The sequence below is a fragment of the Lonchura striata genome, chromosome 6 (assembly GCF_050655825.1).
Source record: "Lonchura striata isolate lonStrDom1 chromosome 6, ASM5065582v1, whole genome shotgun sequence".
Taxonomy (NCBI): Eukaryota; Metazoa; Chordata; class Aves; order Passeriformes; family Estrildidae; genus Lonchura; species Lonchura striata.
Window position 1 is genome coordinate 4,545,042 of NC_140708.1, and position 19,659 is coordinate 4,564,700.

At 45.0% G+C, this 19,659-nt stretch overlaps 1 protein-coding gene across 2 annotated transcripts in view; it reads left to right on the forward strand.

The window, feature by feature from the left end:
* The first annotated feature begins 799 nt into the window (after positions 1-799).
* Positions 800-19,659, forward strand: part of MCU (mitochondrial calcium uniporter) — an 80,792-nt gene continuing 61,932 nt past the window's right edge. For both annotated transcript variants that reach the window (XM_021543870.3, XM_021543869.3), the window contains exon 1: positions 800-958. In XM_021543870.3, coding sequence (XP_021399545.1) covers positions 827-958 — 132 coding nt within the window. In that variant the 5' untranslated portion in view covers positions 800-826. The remainder of the gene's footprint in view (positions 959-19,659) is intronic.

The window sequence follows — 19,659 nt, forward strand, 5'->3', positions numbered from 1 at the left end:
CCTCCCACCTCCCTGCACCCCTTTCCCGGTGCTCCCCATCTCCCGGCACCCCCTCTCTAGTGCCTCCCACCTCCCTGCACCCCTTTCCCGGTGCTCCCCATCTCCCGGCACCCCCTCTCTAGTGCCTCCCACCTCCCTGCACCCCTTTCCCGGTGCTCCCCATCTCCCGGCACCCCCTCTCTAGTGCCTCCCACCTCCCTGCACCCCTTTCCCGGTGCTCCCCATCTCCAGGCACCCCTTCTCTAATGCATCCCACCTCCCTGCACCCCTTTCCCGGTGCTCCCCATCTCCAGGCACCCCCTCCCTACTGCCTCCCACCTCCCTGCACCCTTTTCCCGGTGCTCCCCATCTCCCTGCACCCCCTCTCTAATGCATCCCACCTCCCTGCACCCCTTTCCCGGTGCTCCCCATCTCCCTGCACCCCCTCTTTAATGCATCGCACCTCGCTGCACCCCTTTCCCAGTGCTCCCCATCTCCCCGCATCCCGTTCCTGGCTGTTCCCCTTTGGGGACCCCGCGCCCCTTTTTTCCACTCCCAGCCCCGCCCATCCCTGGCCCCGCCCATCATTGGCCCCGCCCCACGGCACCTCCGCCGAGGAGTTTCCCCGCCCCGCCCACCGGCCAATCGCCTCTCCGAGCGACCCACCCGCTGGACGCCGATTGGCTGTGCGAGGCCCGGGGGCCGGCCGAAGGGACGCCGCGATTGGCCAGCGGCGCCGATTGGCCCCGCCTCGCCGCTCGCCGCGCGCCCGCCCCGCCCCGCCCCGCCGGGCGGCAGCAGCACCGTCGCCGCCGCCGCCGCAGCGTGGGGCGGCTCCAGCGGCGCGATGGCGGCCACGGCGGGCAGAGCGCTGCCGCTCCTCCTCTGCGGCCGCCGCCCCGCCGCACTCACCGCCGCCGGCCGCTTCCCGGCGCTGGGCCGGCGCCGCCAGCAGCAGCAGCAGCAGCGACACCGGACGGTGAGTGAGGCGGCAGCCGTGTGCCCTTCAGAAGGCGGGCGCGGTGCCGGCGGACGGCGCGGGGGCCCCGGCTCCGCGGCTGCTCCACGGCGGTTTCGGGGTGGCTCCGCTAGCTGCGCGTTTATTCTTAGCACCGTCACCGGGTGAAACTCGAGCGCTGTGGCGGGCGGCGGCAGCGGAGCTCTCCCGGTCGCGCGCCGGCAGCGGCAGCTCGTGGCCCGCCCGCCCCGCGCAACTCCGGGAGCGGGCGGTGCTGCCGGCGCTGCCCGGCGTTCCGGGGCGGGGGGCGCGGGGCGCGGCCGCCAGGTGGCGCTGGGGGCCGCCGGGAGGCGGGGGGGGCGCGGGGGTCGCGGAGCCCCCGCCGGGAGCGGCGGCACCGGCACCGACCCGAGCGGGCAGCGCAGCGCCTCTGCCCCGGATTCTGCCTCTCGTCCCTTCTCTTCCCGCCCCCCTCAAGGTCAGCCGAGGGAGAGGCGCTCGGGGGGCTTCCTGAATCCCGGTCGGTGCGCTGGCGGGCAGAGGGAGGGGGGCACAGCTAGCCGGGTTCTGTTCGCTCCCTTTTTCTTGGTAGCTTTGCCAGGAAAAGAGGGGAATGGCAGCGCACAGGCTTTCTTGTGTGTCTCAGGGCGGAAAAAAACTGTAAAGGCAGCAGGTCGCGTCTTGGAGCTCGAAAGACTTGCTAAAAATACCGGGAAGGTTTTTTCCCTATTTTTTCTTTTTAAACTAAGGGAACACTGTGTTACCGCAGGTTATCCTTCCGGCGTTTGCCACAATCCGTTTCAGTGCTGCCTCTAAAGGAGCTTCTGTTGGAGGTGTGCACCTGTCGCTCCGTTGTTTTGCTCCAAACAAGTAATCACGGAACTACGAGGAGCCACCAAGATTGTGCATTAATCGGGGGACGGGGCGGGCTCTGAGCTCCGCCGGCGCAGCGGAGACATCGCTGCGGTTGTCGGTGCTGTTGAAAGAGTTGTTTGTGCCCGGTATCTTCGGGGTGCCGCTCGTTCCTCCGCCCCTGTCGCTGTGTCTGGCAGCGAGGGGATGCCGGACGTTCCGTCGCTATCGGGTGTCTCCATCCCGGCAGTCCCGCATTCGCGGCGCGCTCGTTCCCGCGTGTGAGGTGTGACTTGTGACTGCAGGGTTAATCCCGGCACCTGCTCAGGTGTGGAATGGTCTTTCCAGCGTCCGTCATTAATATCTGAGCTGTCTCCTTGAGTGGTGTGGCCCTGGCAAATAATTTGTATTTGTCTAAATTTAAATTGACCTTTGCGGTTGATTTAACAGAGGCGCAGATTCGTGCTTAGTTTCACTCCTTGAGCTAAGTGTAGCAGTAAATGTGTGAGAAAATCTAAAAAAAAAAATACAAAAGCTGTGAATCTCCTGTGTTTGCCCAGGATACTGAGCGGACGTGACTGAGGTGTGGGCATGTTAAAATCCTGCTGTCAGAGCTGTCTCCTTCAGGAGCTTGGGGAAGGAGAAGGATTTTGCCAGTGTCCGGGGGTCTGATGATTAGAAAGCCCTCCTGGCTTTAGTTGGGCTGTGCTGTTTGATTTTTGGCAGCCTGGCTGTGGTGTTGCAGTCATTAGTTTTTGGGGTTTTTTCAACCGGGAGGTTTTGCGCAGGTTGGTTGGGTTGAATCCCTGAGAATCAAGAGATCGGGATCCAGGATCCTGGCAGTTCCTTCTGGCAGCATCTGTGATGTGCCTTTTTATCCTTCCACAGCAGAGATTAGTTATCCTTTCCCTCGCACTGCACTTGAGAAACTCTGCAGACCACTGAGAGAGAGCAGCTGAATCCTGGAATAAATGATCTGTGAGGAGAAATTAAAGGAACTGGAGCTCTTCATAATAAAGAGGAAATTGAAAGGAGGTGTTGCTGCAAAGAGGAAGCAGCAAACCACACTAATTCTCGTCAAGTAGGAGAAGGAATGGGCTCACAGCGTATGCAGAAGGGTTTGGTTAGGTGCTGGCAGACTTTACTGACAATAAGACAGTGAAATGCTGAATTATTTCTTGGGAAGGCTGTTTAGTCTGTTATCGGAGGTGGTTAGGCCAGGCTAGGCTCACATCAATCAGTTATGGCTGATGAAGAATTGATCCTGCTGTGATGGGACTGGGACGTACAAGCTTCCTGAGACCATAGATTATATTAAGAAAGATGGAGGAAGAGTTTGTATAATATGGATGTAATTAATAGAGTGGTTGCATCAGGTGTGTCTGTGCACTGTTGTTTTTAGTACCATCAATTCTACTTGGGTACTTCTCAGGATGGCTGGTTTCTCGCAGAGGTGATAAATTATATGGGCCTTCTTTGAAACGGGGTGGAAATGCTAAATGGTCTTATGGATGAGTTCTTTCAAAAGCAATATAAGTAATGCTGGAAGAAACTGCACCAATAGACCAGATTACTGTGAGAGGACAGTGCTGTAAAATAAACATTAAAACCCCTCCAGGTGGGTGAAATACAAAGGAGGAGGTTTCAATAACAACACCAAATGGGAGAGAGGGCAAGGAGGTGAGCAAATACTTGGATTATGAGGGAACAGTTGGGAGTACATCAATACTGGAGGACACAGGGCTTGAATGAAGCATTCACAGCTTGCTTGAGAGTTCTGAAACCTGGTGGGGGAGTTGGGAAAGCTCTGTGGGAAATGTTCAGCATGGAGATGTTCCCACAGGAACAATGCCTTAGGGAGAAGACGTGAGTCTGTCCCTAACAGAAACAAGGGTGAGAGATCTGGGGAGGGGGATGCAAGAAACTTGAATGAGAAGTTCCTTCATTGATCTTGGTGTAGGGATAAGCAAGAAGAAGGAAGTTTTTACTGATATTTGTCCATTTCCCCTCTGAGTGTGGTGGTGTTGCACATTTCAGGATGGCTGAGCAGGGTGAGGAGGCCTGACCATGGAGCAACTGGGCCTTGGGCATCCACAGTGCTGGAAGAGTGTGACAGAGCTGAATAAATGAACTGGGAGCAGAAGTATCAGAGCCTTCATCTCTTTCCAGTCTCCCTGTTTGGGTACACACACCGAGGCTGGAGGAAGCCAAGTTCCCAAATGTGTTTGCAGTGGAGAAGAAGGTGCTGGAGCGGGCTGGGGGGTTGTAATGTGTGGGAGGCCACACGTCCTGATAGACAGCTTGTCCTCTGAGGGGCGTGGAGAGAGAATTGAAGTGGGGCTATTCCTCAAGGGAAATTTCCTCATGGAACAAGGGAAAGCCTTTTCTGTCTCCTGCTTGTCCCAGGTGCTGTGGAAGTTGAGGGTCAGCTTCCCAAGGGCTGAGGTGTAGTGGGGCTTGGAAGCAAGCTATAAATGGTTTTCAGTGATGTGGAAGTAGACAAAATACTTAAATGAAATGCTTTGCTTTTGTCTGTTGAACACCTAATCCTCATGGCTTCCTTCCTGCAGAGATTAGAGGCTCCTGTTGCTGCATTTCCTGGTGCCCCTAGCCAGGGGTTGAGTTAGGTTGGATTGGAATGTAATCAGCTGGTGCAAAAATACCTATAAAAAATCAAGGGCTTGGCTGTGTGTGGCATTCCTGTGGTAGCTCATTCTAGCAGTTCTGGGCAAATCAGGAATATTGATTCCAAGTGCCTTCTTCTAAGCCGAAGAAGGAAAAAGAGAACCGATCTGAGGCACAGCCAAATTTTGAGTAGGTATTGGACAACCTGCAGATTTTTCTTTCTGCTCCTGAGGACCAGGGTTACCTGTATAGAGCCATCCTCCAAGCCAGGTAGGATTTTGGTGCAGGTGGCTCAGGTTTGAGGATGTAGTGGAGACTGTGTCTTGCAAAGATCTTGTTCTGTGCCAAGGAGAGATAGGATAAGCATCAAGAGGAGGATGCAGGGGACATACTGCTGCAGCTGTCCTTTATTCACCATAGATCCAGTGTGTATTTAGTGAGGTTTTTTTCCTATGCAGCATTGACTTCCAGAGAAGCTGTAGATCGATAGTGTGGTCATAATTTCCTGTGGGACCCCCTCAAGCCCTGAGGGCAAGACACGAGGAGTCTTTGCTTCTTTTTTGCCAGGGTCAGGATTAAATGTGTGAGATGGTATTTCTTGTTGGGACTCAGATGTTTATCAGTTCTTCTCTCACAAACCCTGAGTTCTACAGCACTTCACTCCAACAAACTAAAAATGGAGCCCCATCTCTCTCTGCAAGGCTTTCTAAGGATAAACTGTCCAATTAAGGAATGACACTTAAATTATTTGTACTTTTAACCCAATAACCAACCACCTGTGCTTGCAATGAGGACTTCTTTATCCAGTTACACAAAACCACCCAAACCCATGGTGAAGAAGAAGATGAAGAACAAAGTGAAGAAGAAGAAACAGTCTCCGCTCTAAAACCTCCATCTTCCTTTATATATATTATTCTAAAATCTTAAACTCTTTAAGTTTTCCATCCTGTGATATTACACACTTCTATTCAAACTCCACACCCACAATCCCAGATTATGGGTAGAATTGAATTGTCATTCATTCAGATAGAGTTGAATGAGTTCTGTTACTCAATTTTGGATGCCATCTCCACGGCCTCAGGGTAAATGCAGTGTTCTCTTGAGGGTCAGTGCCTGTCAACACAGAAAGTCTAAAATTCTGGGTTCCAACACCTTGCTGTCACAAAAGCCACAGTTTACTGTCCCATTATTTCCCAGCCCTTGAAGTAAATTTTCAGGTGAAGCTCAGGCAGTGGCAGTGGGTGGCTGCAGGGATGGTGGGACTTGGAAGACTGTGGGCTGTGTTTTTTGGCAGACTTGTTTAATTAGCTGTACTGCTGTTTTCCTGACCTGGCATACTGCTGATTGTGATTTTCCAAGGAATGATTAAAAATCTGTGCTTTTTTTTTTTTGGTGAGCAAAAGCTTCAAAGGGGATGACCAGCAAGTATTTTGGATGTATGTAAGTGGCTAAAATCAGAGAACACACTTTCAGGGCTATCTGTGTGAAAGAGGAGCACAATATGAGGACTAGATGTTGGTTTGGGGTTTTTTGACAGTTATTTGATGGTATTACCATATTTTATTTATTATTTATCCCATGGGAATAATTAAGACTCTAGGTTCCATGATGGGAAAGGAAGTTACAGTCATGATCAAGTTGATGCTGTCACTAAAATATAAAAATTTCAGGGTAGTTCTTTTTCCACAAGGGGATTATTTCTCAGCTGTGCTCAGACAAGAGGGGTATAGCTCTCCTGACCAGAGTCAAGTCTTTGAAAGAGAGGAAGAAAAAAAGTTGTTCTTTTTCTAAAGCTGTTTTAAGACTCCTCTTAAAGAGGAAACTTTCTGTGAGGTTAGGCTCCACCCAGTCTGGAGGGTGAAACATAAACTTTTATGACTTAATTTCTGATTTGTGCTATGAGTCACCAGTTTGCCATTCTATAAAATAGCATTGAGCTGACTCAAATATGCAATTTAAATTATTGTCCTGATTGTAGGTCTGTGGAAATACAGAAATTGGTTTAGATTTGGGTGGCGCAGGTTTTTGAAAAAGTAATTATTCATTTATTGCAGTGTCAGTTGGTGGTCAGCCACTCCTCCTAAAATCTCAACTGCTGCTTTCTACTTCTGTGGCTTCTGGTAGGATGAGGTACTGTACTAAAAAATTTGAAATTTGTTGAAACTAGATGAAGCTGTGTTCCCTGCGCTCACCATGGGGGCATACTTCTTATTTCTGAAGTGCTCTCAGGGTGAGAGGCCACCTGTGATATTGCTGGTGGGGATTTTATTATATTTTCACTTTCCCAGTGCAAACTTCAGTAATCAGGCTTTAAGGGCTATTTTGTCCTTGAGTATTTAATGCAGAAAATGAAAGGACTTGTACTTCTGCTGTTAAAGATTCTGAATAGGGTTTTCTCCCTGTTATTAAGGTCTCAACTGGTCATCAAAATGAGATGTCATCTTAATGAAGATGAAAATGTGCAGCACTTGAGTGTGATGTGGAATTAGTTTCCAGCAGGACGAGCCTATGGGGTATGGCTTTTGTCTCATGTAAAACACAGACCATGTCCACTATCTTTTTGCATTCTTGGCAGCTCTTAAGGAATTAGGAAATGTGGAGCTCATTTCAGCAATTTCAGCAATTTGCCTTTGTTGGCTTCCCCAGGAGGAAAGAACTGCCATGCAATGTGGAAACTCTCAATCTCTGACACTCCCTGTTGGAATAATTAAACCTTGAATTGCACTCAGATATGTAACTTGTGAAGGATCTACAAGGGAACAACCACCATAAAAACAGGCTCTGGGTGATTGTCAGTCTGGTGCTCTGTCAGTCTTGTCTTAAACTCTTGTTTTCTTCTGCCCAAACGGACTCCTGATGGTGCTGAGCTCTTTTAGATTTGCAGCTGAAACCCATAGAAGGAGCAGCAAAAGGATGTTTGCTGGCCAGGGTGCAGATTGTGAGATGGAATCAGAGTAGGAAGGAAATTAGTTCTGACAGATTGTTGTAAGAGGAAATAGTTATTCATTCCACTTCAACCATTCTTTAAAAATACATCGTCATAATTTAACCTTGTCATTTTTCTTTGATGTTTGGACTTAAGTGAGAATGAGTTTTCTGCCTGGCAAAGCAACTCCACAAATGACAATTTTAAGTACTACTCTGACAAATGAAGATATTAAGAGAAAATGGGCTGCCCAATATAGCACAAGAGTGATGTGGGATTTTTTTTCAACTTGTGTGTTAAAAAGAAATTTCTGGGGTCTGGATGATGGTTTTCCTGTACAAATTTTCCTGCATGAATACTGTCCTGTCATTATTCATGCTTGCCTTTGAGAATAATTTGATATCCCACGTTCTGCTCATGTTTTCTGCTTCCAGATAAATCTCACACACTGTGAATATGCAGTGCAGCACCAACCTTTTAATAGTAATTTAAATTAATTGGAAGCCTGTCCCAAACATTACAAAGATTCCTGGTGGAGGGGAGCTGGGAGGGAAAGCTGGCAGCAAAAGTTATTTTCTCCCCGAAATAACAGTGAGTTAAAAAACTGCAGAGATTTCCCAGGGGGAGAAGAATATGATTCCTTTTTTGGAATGAAAATGCCCTGATTTATCATGTGACTTGGGAAATCCTCTTGGCTTCCTGCAGAGGGGGAAAGGGTGAGTTGAAGGTTTGGTCGGGTGGTGACGCCTGGCATGTTTGCCATGCAGGAGGGCTCCTGTGGGAGCCTCCTGCTTTCTGCAAGGCTATTCCTGTTATCCAGGGACTTCTTCCTGAGGCACTGACAACAGAAATGTCATTGTCTAAATATTGAGTAGATTGGATAATTGCACTCTTCAGTGCTCTGTGGTTTTTCCCGAGTTTGGGGGTGTTGTATTTAAGTGGAGAGTGGGATCCTTCCCTTGGATTTTGGTGTAAGGGATTCAAGGGAATCAAACCCAGTGTCTCTGTTAAGAGAGAAGACTTGTTTCATGAGCAGTGTATATTGCTAGTAATGAAACCAGCTCCAGATACTCCCTTCTGCACGAAGGAAATATATTAAAAACTGTTCCCTTCTCATGATGAGCTGTCCTTGTGTTTCATGATCTGCCTAGAAAACCCCTGGCAGTGGCTTTTGTTCAGGCTGTGGTCAGTGCCCTGCATCGCACGGGAGGACTGTTGTTGTTTTTGAACCTGGAAACCGTGGTGCTGCAAGGGAGGGAAACCACTGCAAGTGCTGAGACATCCATTCCTCCTTGCTCGGCTGGGTGATGTGAGTCTGATTGCTAAGTAACGAGGCTGATGGCCCAAAACAGAGCTTTGGGCTGAAGCCAAAAAGCCACGGATTGCTCTGACCACAGAGTTGAAGAGTGCTAAGATGGATTTTATTTTAAGGATAATTTTGTCCAAAGACAAAGACCATGACTCAGATTCACACATGTTCTTGTGGAAAACAAATCATGGTTTTGAATCAGCCACTCACTCGTGTGTGTGGGAGCGACCATTTCCATATTTCCTCTTGGCATTTAGTGCTCGAGAGAGTAATTTTACACAAATAGTTTCGCAAAGTATCTCATTATTGAGCAGGGCAGGATGTGACACCACACAGATATGGTTTTTTGAGCTGGCAAGGAAGTCAGGATTTTGAGAAAAGCATTGATACTATGCATTTGTGAAATTAATTGTTTTGTAAATAACATTTTTAACAGATGTTGGGGTTTCTTTTTCATCTTTCCCCAAAGGTGGGTTGTTTCTGGTGGCTGCCCCTGCACACCATTCAGTTTTCCTCTGCACAGCAGCTCCTTTGCTTGTGCTGAATTGTGGTTTTTTCCACTTGCAGTCAGTGGTACACACAAGGCATCCACTGCAAGCTCACTGGTAACACACAGCTCCAGTTTGTGTGGAGCACTCGGGGCTCTGGATCTGGGACAGGGACTTTGGTGGAGCTGCTGCTTTCATGACCTACTTCTTCTTGGAAGTAAAAAACTGCTCCTGGTGGCTCAGAAGAGAGATTTAGGCTTTTTTTTTTTTTTTTAAAAATCAGACTCCAGTTTGATCCAGTCATACTCCTTGAGGTTGTTCCCTGAATTATTCCTGTTTTAGTGGAAAGAAAGCACAGGAACACCTATGCCTGGAGCAGTGTGTCTTTGGGCATTTCAAGCAAGCACTGTGTGTTCCTGAGGAACTGTTTGTTGTGGTCAGTCAGATGTCATTAGTTTCTTCATTTGTGCTTGTGTAGACAGTAGGTATATAACTGACTAATCCTCAACACTGTATCTCCCATTTTTCCTTCAGTTTAGGACATTTGGCAACACTCATCAAGCCAAATTGGTATGATTAGCCTGACGTTTTATATAACAGAGTGCACCAGAGAGGCCTGTTTGTTCTTGGAATTACAATGTCAAAGCACCACAGTAGTTTTCAGAGCAGTCTTTACATAATTTGTGTGGATTTCCACTGGGATGGAATCACAGGAATACCCTCATGTTCCCTGGGTATCCGTGCACAGCTTTCATGGCTCTGCCAGAGCTCTGCTCGCCTCCTGCAGGAGCTGAGGATGCTCCAGGCAGGATTCTGACTCACAAACGCTTCCAAGCTTCCTTACAGCCTTGGGTATATGAAAATATGTGGCCTGAAAGCAGAATTCCTTACCTAGCCATGGCATCCCACTGAGGACTTGGAGACCCCATTGGCTGGGTGTCAAGTCCATGTTTTCTCAATTTCCTTGGCTAAAAAGTTAAGCCAGCCCTTATCTCCTTTCCACTGAACATCCCCCCAAAACCCCTCCTGACTGTTTTCTGTTTGTGTATTTTAATGTGCTCCAGCTCTGTTACTCTGCCTCCTCCTTTAGCTTTTCCAAAGAAAACTAATAAAAAAAACAGTAAAACTTTCAGCCTTCTATTGTCATGCTTTCCATTTTTATTATACCAACTAGCATCTCAAGAGTTGTTTTCAGATTAGGCTAATTTAGTTCTCAAGTGTATTTCCCTTTTTTTGCCATTTGTGAGCACAGGGTAGTTTAAAATCTGTATTATTTTGGCTATGATTTGCCTTGGAAAAAGCATCCTCTAGAACACTTTAATACAGTTATTTAATAGCTGTAAATAACTGCTGCTAGAGAACAGCTTGGCTGACCACTGGCAGTAATATGCATGAAACTTATTTAATCCTAAGTGATTAAACTTTAATTTTATGGGTTGTGTTTACAGCTGCAGTTCTCCAGCTCTGATTTCATCTCTGTGCTGCTTGAACCTTAATATTAATTTTTAGTCCTGGTGATCATGTGAGGCTTTTCCCATGGCCAGATCTACCTCAGTCTGGTTCCTGAAGAAATATAATTCAAAATAGAAGAAAATACTTTTTTTTTTTATTGCTGTTGTTATTGTATCTTCCTCCTACTGCTCTGGTGTTTTGCTGAGTGCCCCAACTTCTTCTCTTGGCTGTTTGAGATGCATGAAGAGCTCGTACATAAACATGAGAGAAATCCATGCAACTTCTTAGTAGAGAAATTTTGATTTATTGCATATTACCTGAGTGCAAAGCCCTTCCAGCTCTTGCTGTGAAAAATACCTGCCTATTTCCTTGTAGGTTTGAAGAGCATCACCCAAGTTGAAAGGACATTGTGAGTATAATAACTTGATGTTTTTGCAATCAGTTAAAGAAGTTCAAAGTTAGCTTTGTAATTTGCTGATCCATGTGAATAAATTCGACAGACTCCCTGGGAAGGTGGTTATTTCCCAAAATCAAGGGAAAGGACAGTTGCAGGCAGACAATCAAAAATAGTGGGGGTGGGAAGAAGGTAGATGAAAAATAGGATGCACTTGAGCTGTTGTCATCTGTTCATATTCCACTTTGCCATGTATCGCTGTAATTGTAATAAGTACAGGAATTTGAAGGGACATGAAAGCATTTCAGTGGCTTCTCCTGGATTCCTGATTTATATTCTGGGAATTTTGGTGCAAAGATGCTATTCTTGATCATCCCTTGGCCTTCCTGATGTTTTCCCCTCCTTGTTTGATAGTGAACCCGTAACACAGTGTTGTCCCTATGCCAAGGCTTTTCTCTTGCAATAATTATTAACATTATTGCATTGTATAAATTAATTATTGGATTATATGAAAATATATACAATATCTATATATAAAATACCTATTAATATCTATTGGATTATATTATGTAATCCAGTAATAATTGGGGTTTTTCCCCCCCTCATCTTGCTGTGAGAACAAGACTACCAAGTCATTTTGGGGATGTTAATTGCACTTTTTCACAAGAGACTGAAGAAGCACAACCTTAATAAGAAGTCCTAACTTTTAACAGTTATAATTGCTGTTTGCAGCTTTAACTGTGGTGTGGCTTTTCCAGGTAGATAATCTGATAGGAGAAGAATAACCAGGCTTTGACTAGACACTTGCTTTATTTCTGCCCACAGCTCTGACCAGCCATTAATTTTCCTTCCCTCTCTGCAGTAATTAGTGTGTAGCTATGAAACTCAGAGGTTGAACACAGTATATTAACCCTCGTGTCCAGGAGAGAAGAGATGGGAATGTTGGCCTCCTGTGAAAGTGCAAATCATCTGCTTTTTGTTGAGCTACTGTTCTTAAAGTACTTCCTTGATAGAAAAGCTTTTAAGTAATATTCAGGTAGGATTTAAATAATAAAGTTGAATAAAATGTGTGCCACTTTGCTGCTGAAGCTGCTTGTTTCTTTTTTTTTTTCTTTGTAGGGATGAGGACCAGTGGCCAGCAAGATTAATTTTATGTGATGTGCTGATTTAGCACTCCAGAGCCTCCAGTGATAAATAGCTTTCTCCCTGTCCTCTCCCTTTTCTCCTGTTTTTCGCAAAGTTTAGTTTCTAAGGCACAAACCCAAGCAGGCTATGTAGAAGTGTAAAAAGTCTGCTTCAACTAGCACGAGCCATTAATCCTTCTCTGCACTCTTTTACATTTCTACAAATGAATTTTTTGATCAATAGTTTGCAAAAAAATAGTAAGAGAATGCAAGTAAAATAGCAAAAATTACACAAGGATGTTTGAGAGCATAGGTGATTGAATAATCTCTTTCAGACCTTTGCCTGGTGATTAGTTTTGGACCAAATTGTTGCTTCACTCTTAATCCCTACACTCTTGTGGAACCTCAGACTTCTGGGGGCAGTTTTCACTCAGAATAGGTTGAACTGATTTGTAAAAGACAGCTTTGAAGAGAACTGATTTCCAGACAAACATCTTGTCTTTACTGTGCTTGTGTTAAGATTATCCTAGTTTAGAAAAATAATCTGGAATTAGTGTCAGTGAGACAGTAATCTGGCAGAGTGCAGGTTTAAATGGATACTGCTAACAAATCCCAGGCAGTGAACTGAGCAGAGCTTCAGCATCAAAATATTTCCAGCTCTCGTGTGGTTTTTGAAATTCTTTATTTTGCTGATTATTCCACAGTCAAGACAGGGTAAAAATTACTTGTATATTTTGAATTTTAGGGCCACCATTAATTTTTCTTACCCTCTCTAGGTTTCCTCAAATAGTTTTTCTGGCAAAGAGTTGCTTTGCCAGGCATCCATCACAAAACTGAAAACACTGGACCCTACACAACCTCATGGATTTTGCAGTTGTAGGATGCTCCGATTTATATCTGTTTGCTGTGGGGAAATTTAATATTTGAGTCAGAGGATGGCAAAAACTGGTGTTTTCATGTCCCTCAGTGAGTAAAGGTGTGCAGAAGGAGCAGCTGGTGGTTCTGCAGGAGGAGTCAGTGTGGATTGGGAAGCAGCAGCTGCAGGGTGACATGAGGTAGCTCCGTAGTCACTGCTGGCAGAGGGGCTCAGAGGAAGGGATTTTTGCAGTTCTTGTGCAAGCAGATGCCTTTATGAATCCTTACTTGCCTGGATGCAGAAGAACTTTTCAGGGAAAGCTGAGGTGGCTATGGAATGGATTCTCTCAGGTTTTTTGTGAGTAAATATTTAGTTTCTAAGAATCACTGCCCCTTGAGTGGTGATTGTGAGTACCTTGCAAAGAAAGGGCTCTTTGGACCTATTGGAGGGACTTTTGGCTTCTGACACTAAATTTATCATTTGGAAACTCTCTTTGGGATTGCAGAGTAGTTCCTGTTGCAATTGTGAGCTGTGAAGAAGGAGGTTTAGCTGGTGAGCATCCCTGCAAACAGATGGACACTGGGAACTGGGTGTCTTAATGCAGTTTATGTGACTTTTTGGGGGATAAGTAGGAATGGATTGTGACTTAATGCCACTAAATGGGGAAAAAATGAAATTAGTGTTACATTTACTCTCTATAGATACGTAACACTTACTCTACAACTGTTTTCAGAGCAGTTTTCCTTCAACTGATAATACCAGCCATAAAAATATGGTCATGAAAAATAATGACCTATTTCAATGTACTGTTGCATTTTGAGCTTAAAGAAGTGTCTCTGTGGGGTCAAATCTGCACTTGGGGCTGTGCTTTGGAGCAGCAGGGTTAGAGCTTGATTTGTATGTGAGGGGTGGTTGCTGCTGCAGAAAAGGAGGCAATTTGTGGAAAAATTGAGGAAAGAGCTTGAAGAAAGAACAGGAAGCTTGAAGGGCAGAGCTGCTTACTGCCTGGGGCAGCTATCCCTCTTTTCCAGCACCTCCAAGGAGGGGAGTTTGTCCCTTTGCTATTGTGTGCCTCTTCTGCCACTGCAGTATTTAACTGGACGTTTTCTCTGTGCGCTGTCTAAAAAAAGATTTATTCACCAAGTTTTGATGTTTTGAGGCAAAAATCCACAAATGTTAGAATAGAGATTAAACAAATTAACAGCTTTGCTTATGTATCACAGAATCCCAGAATGGTCTGGGTTGGAAGGTGTCAGATTCAGCTCTTTTCTGACCCAGAGATGTGGCAACTGAGAGGCATTTTAACAACTTTTATTCAATTTTCAGTCTCATGTGAAGGGTGAGACAATACAGATGTTTTAATTTACACCATCACAATCAGAAGCCAACTATTTCCTAATTACAATGCATTATAAAAGTTTCTTGGCCTATCAGCTTTAGCCACACCATGCTGTAAATGCCTTAAAGCCAGTCATCTAAATTACCCCTCATGGGTCCCACTACAATGCATCTTTAATGGTTCTATTTCTCCAAAGTATCCAGTCTTTTTTACAAGGCCATCCTTTGAAACTTGTTTCTAGTTCCATGTCTCTCTCAGCAATGTCTGTCCTATTCCATGGCATTTCTAAGTCAGCATTTCTTCTCTCAAAGTTTGCATACAGATGCACACTGTGTGAGCCTTCTGTCAGGTTTTGAGAATTCTCTACAAATCCATTTCCCACACTGACCTTAAAACCCATCCCAGTCCTGTTCATGGGCAGGATCCTGCTATCCCAGGTCACTCCAAGCCCTGTCCAGCCTGGCCTTGGGACTGTTCCAGGGGCAGCCCCAGCTGCTCTGGGCACCCTGTGCCAGGGCCTGCCCACCCTCCAGGGAACAATTCCTCCCCATTATCCCATCTAAATCTCTCCTCTCTTGGTTTGAAGCCGTACCCCCTTGTCCTCTTACTCCATGCAGTTGTAGAAAGTTACTCTCCCTTTTTTTATAAGCCCCTTTTAACTGGAAGGAACTCCAGGTTTCCCTGGAGCTTTTTCTTCTCCAGGCTGAGCAGCCCCAGCTCTCCCAGCCTGTACCAGGGGACTTGGTTTTAAAAATAGTTCACAAAGAGGAACACAATGGGGATTTGTGTGCCCAGCTCAGAACCAGCTGGGCAGTGGATGACAGCCCCACCCTGGTGGGTTTGAAGGGATCATTCCCAGGGGCTGGAGGTGCTTTGTGCCCATTAGGGGAATGAGGAGCAGCTGGGTGTGGAGCAGGTGAGGGTGGTGAGCAGAGTGGAAAGGCTGGGAGAGCATCCCTTTCTCTGCTGGTGCTGTCTCAGTTCTCTGTTTTCCTCAGCCTGGAGTGTGTGGTGAGTGATACCTTTTATTTCTGCCTGGAGAGTTGTCGTGCTGCAATTGGCTTTCCAAGTTACTGACTGTGTTGTGTTGTAATTTTTTGGCATTTCAAGTCTCCCCATCCTCATGTGTTGGGCCAGAGCTTGGGATGTTATGAATGCCCAGCAACTGGGGGAGTAAACTTTTTGTAGAGAGAATTCACCACTTACCACCAGGACAGACCTGGGGGAAGTGAGGCTTTTGCCTTCCAAGCCTTGTTTTCTTCTCCAGCCTTTCCCCACAGCTCAAAGGGAGTACTTAACAAAGCTGGAAACTATGGCAGGGATGTTTTTGGTGTCTCTTATATTTTTTTATACTTCAGTTACTTAAACATAATTTTCCTTATGTTTATACTTTAGTAGTAAATCCATGCAAATGTCTCAGCTGAGGAGAAAAATTGGGAAGGTTTATAACCAGCTTGGTGTCTTGGTTATGTGAGTACTTAGATCTGAATGAGCCTTTTATATTGGTAGGGTAAGGGACAAAGAAATGCTTTTTTAAGTATGCAAGTGGTTGGATAAAGTAAATAAAGGTGAAGGCGCACAAATATTTGCTGCTTGGATTGTGTGTGATAGGGTGCTCAATATGGTAATAAAAAATTCCTCCTTTTTGTATACAAAGTCAGTTTTATTCTTGGTTTTCAAGCTAACAAAGAGGTCAATATTAAAATGCTGCTGTCAACTTTTCAAGGAAATAATGTGGGAAGGATTATCTGGCTTTTCCTAGAGACAGAAGTCTAAGCAATTGTCACTAGCAGATGTTTTGTGTAAGGCTTTCTTAAAAATGTCAAGTTGCTGTTCTCATGACAAATTTCAAGTCGACTGAACCTGAAGTTATATGTATCTTGTTTTTTTCTATGCTAGTCTGTGTGGGGCCTTAAAGTATTTACCAGCCAGGAGTAGGGCTGCTGCAGCAGGAATATTTATCAGCAAATCTGTGAAAAAACAGGGCCTCCGTGAGCTTACACTGAATTTTGCATAGAAAGCGTTAATGAATATCCACACAGTTTTAATCACCTGACCAAGAACTGGTGAGGAGCCCTCCCTGTTGCTGAAGGAGTAGCAAAGTTGCCTGTTTCAACAACACTAAAATTGCTAGAACTAAGTTCTTTGCAAGATAAATATGTGTGGATTTCTTGGAAGATTGTGTAGTGCCAGCAAAAGTCCAGGGTTTACTGCTCAAGTGACCTCCGGGACTGTGTGTTACTGCAGGTGTACATTGGTGGTTTAATTAGAGATAATTAAAGGGAGATATTCCCTCTTCAAAACAAGCTCATGGAATAGCTCCTTTTCCTCCTTTTGCCAGACAGGGTGTGGAAGCTGTGCCTGAGCATGGAACACAGTGCCTGAATGATTTTGGTGGCACTGTGACCATGTGAGAGCTGGGAGGGAATGAAAACTCAAATGCAGTTCACAGACAGATGATTCAAAGTGCGAAAGGCACTGGGATAAATCCAAGTACCACTGGGTGCTATTGTGATTTGAGAAGTTACCATGGCTAACTTCTTAGCTGAAATTGCAGCCAATTAGGACTTTCAGGTGGGGCTAATCATCTTTTGATGGGCAAAGACATGGTTAATTAATCACACCTGATGGTTTAAAAGTGGTGTTCAGGGCCCGGTGGTGGTGATTTGGTTGGCAAGATGTTGGTGTCTGAGCACACCCTGGTGGCTTTCTACATTGGGAACTTTCAGATTGAAGCATTAGATCATCCTGAAGGAAGATATTTTGATTTGTCCTTATCATGGCTTAGTCAGTGTTCAAGCTGGAAGGAGGTCAAATTTTGTAAGTTTTCCTTATGGCTATTAATCAGCAGTAAATCTGGCCAGTTGTTGGGAATGACTGGGTAGTTTTTTGTTGGAATAAATCTTTGTTTGTCTTGAAGTACCTGATTTCTGGGCTGGATACTTCTAGTCCCAGGTAGTTGCATTTTGGAGTTTGGCAGTGCTGTTGTTTTCACACTTTAATTAAATTCTATCCTGACTAATGAGGTTCTTCACTGCTTCCCTCCCACCCCTGCCAAGTTACTTGTTCTCTGCTGGCATTTTTTTGTTCCTCTCTTCCCTGTTTTGTCATCCTGATCTTCACCCTTTTGTCTACCAGCATGAAAATAAAACCCTGAAGTCTTGGGTAGTAAAGTTTTCAGCTCTTGGGGATGTGTTAAGAGGTGTTGAATATCATCATTGATACAAGTTTCAGTGTCCATGACAAGGAACTTCTGGAGCTCTTTACATAACATGTAAAAGGGAAGAAGAAAATACCTGTTCTTAAAGCTCCATCAAAGGTGTGAGCTGGGAATGTGGTCAGAGAATAACTTGAAAAATTGCACCTAAATCCAAAAGGGTTTTGAGTACATTGGATGCATCCTCCTGTTAATTGGGAAGTGTGACTGAAAAATAAGTCATCTATTTTGGGAGAAAATAGATGGGATTTGTTCAAGAAGCAGCATTAATCTGCATTTGTTTAAGGTTAGCAATGACTGATACATTTTTGAGTAGTAATAAAAAAGGCAGGATGAATTACCATGGTTGAGATGGGAGTTTATAGGTTTTTCATTATCTGCTGCTAAGGAAAATTGTTGTGGCATTTTTGAATGAGGTCGATATGGAGACCAGTTCGTTTCATCATAGTCCTCTGGCTTTTTGCATGAGAGATTTTAAGTGTACATGAAAGTTCTTAAGTCTAATAATTCACATTCACCATGGAATTGTTTTTTAGAGCTCTGTCTTGCTGGGAACTGGTTCGATATTTGCCCAAGTGAAAGCTTTTATTTAAAGTGTTGGTTTTGTAGGCATTTAGACAGATTCAGGGGAATTAATATCATAATTGTCCCTCTTCAGGCTATACCAGTGCCTTAGATGACTCTTAAGCCTCTGAGCACTGAAAGGAGCTGATGGTTTTCTCCTATGAAGGACTGTCAAAACACCACATTGTTTTTTTCAATTCAGGCAGCCCTGCAAGAGAAAGTAATTGGGAGTTTTTCCTAACAAGGAGTGTTTGAGCAGAAAATCATCTTGGGTTACAGCACCCTGGGTTTTACCAATCAAACTATTCACCTCCCTCATGTTTGACCTGACAGATGATGGCAGTCTGCAATTTTTTCAGTGACAAATAACGTAATAGCAAATAAATTCAGCTTTCCTGGTTTAGGACTGACTCTTTCTTTCCTCCCTGTGCCTTTAGCCCAGAGTGCACAGTTGCATTCTCCGTGGTGAGACTGTTTTGTTGGGATATCTCACACGTCAGCCAGAGCCAGTTTGGCAAGATGTGCATTCTTGGGGTGGGTTTGTCTTTCCTCTTTTGAAGATACTCAGTTTACTGAAGGCTGAGCAGGTGGTAATGAGGGAGTTTTTATAGCTCCATGGCTTCTGCTGGAGGCTATAAACAGCAAGAGCAAGAGGATGGATTTACATTCGTGGCTTTATTACATGAGTGTTTGTCTGCTGTTTGTAGAACCTCTGAGTACTATGACAATTAATCCCACCTGCACCCTCCTTTGCTGCTGGGACATCCCTGACTTTTCCGGGGAGCATGACAAGGTTTTTGGTGATTGCCTGAAATTGTAGGCTGGGCCTGTATTTATTTACCAGCTGTACATTTTGGATAAGTGGGAGTCTCTTGCTCAGTTCTGTGCTATTGTGGCTGAGCATAAAATCATTTGTGCACCCACTTCAGCCTGTGGAAACACATGGAAACTTCAGTGTGATTCCCTGACCTCTGTTTCCTCTCTAACCAGTCCAAGGGTTAGGGGTGGAATTCATGAAGAAGCCTTCCAGGTGGTGGTGTGTCTCTTATGACTTGTCTGTTCCTGTCTCAGACTGCAAGAAATACTCTCAAGTATCTTGATGGAATTAATGCTTTTGCCTTGCCTAAGGTAGATTTTATTCCAAGGCTTGTGGGCTGCCTTCACTGAGAAGGGACTTGGCTGATATTTTGTAGCAGGTCAAGTATCTGGGACAAATTCTGTTCAGTGAAATTGTTCTGAATGATTTTTGAAAAACCAAAACCTAAAAAAACCCTAAACCATGCTTTAGAGAATCATCTGTTCTCTACCTTGCTTTTGTGGTTCATTTTGGCAGTAGGAAGGAATATGAATGTGTGAGCTGGATTAAAAGGAATGTTCTTGGTTCCAAACTGAAGGTGCTGTTCTGGTGTTAGGCTGGGGCTTGACATTACAGGTGCACAGTGGTTTTCCTCTTCCTTAGTCTGTTTTGGCACAAGTAACACAACATTTGTGTTTTGAATGGGTTTACAAACCTGAGAGGTTTTCTTTCTTTCTTTCCTGTTATCTTTCCTTACTGAGGTGTTTCAGGCTGGAATCC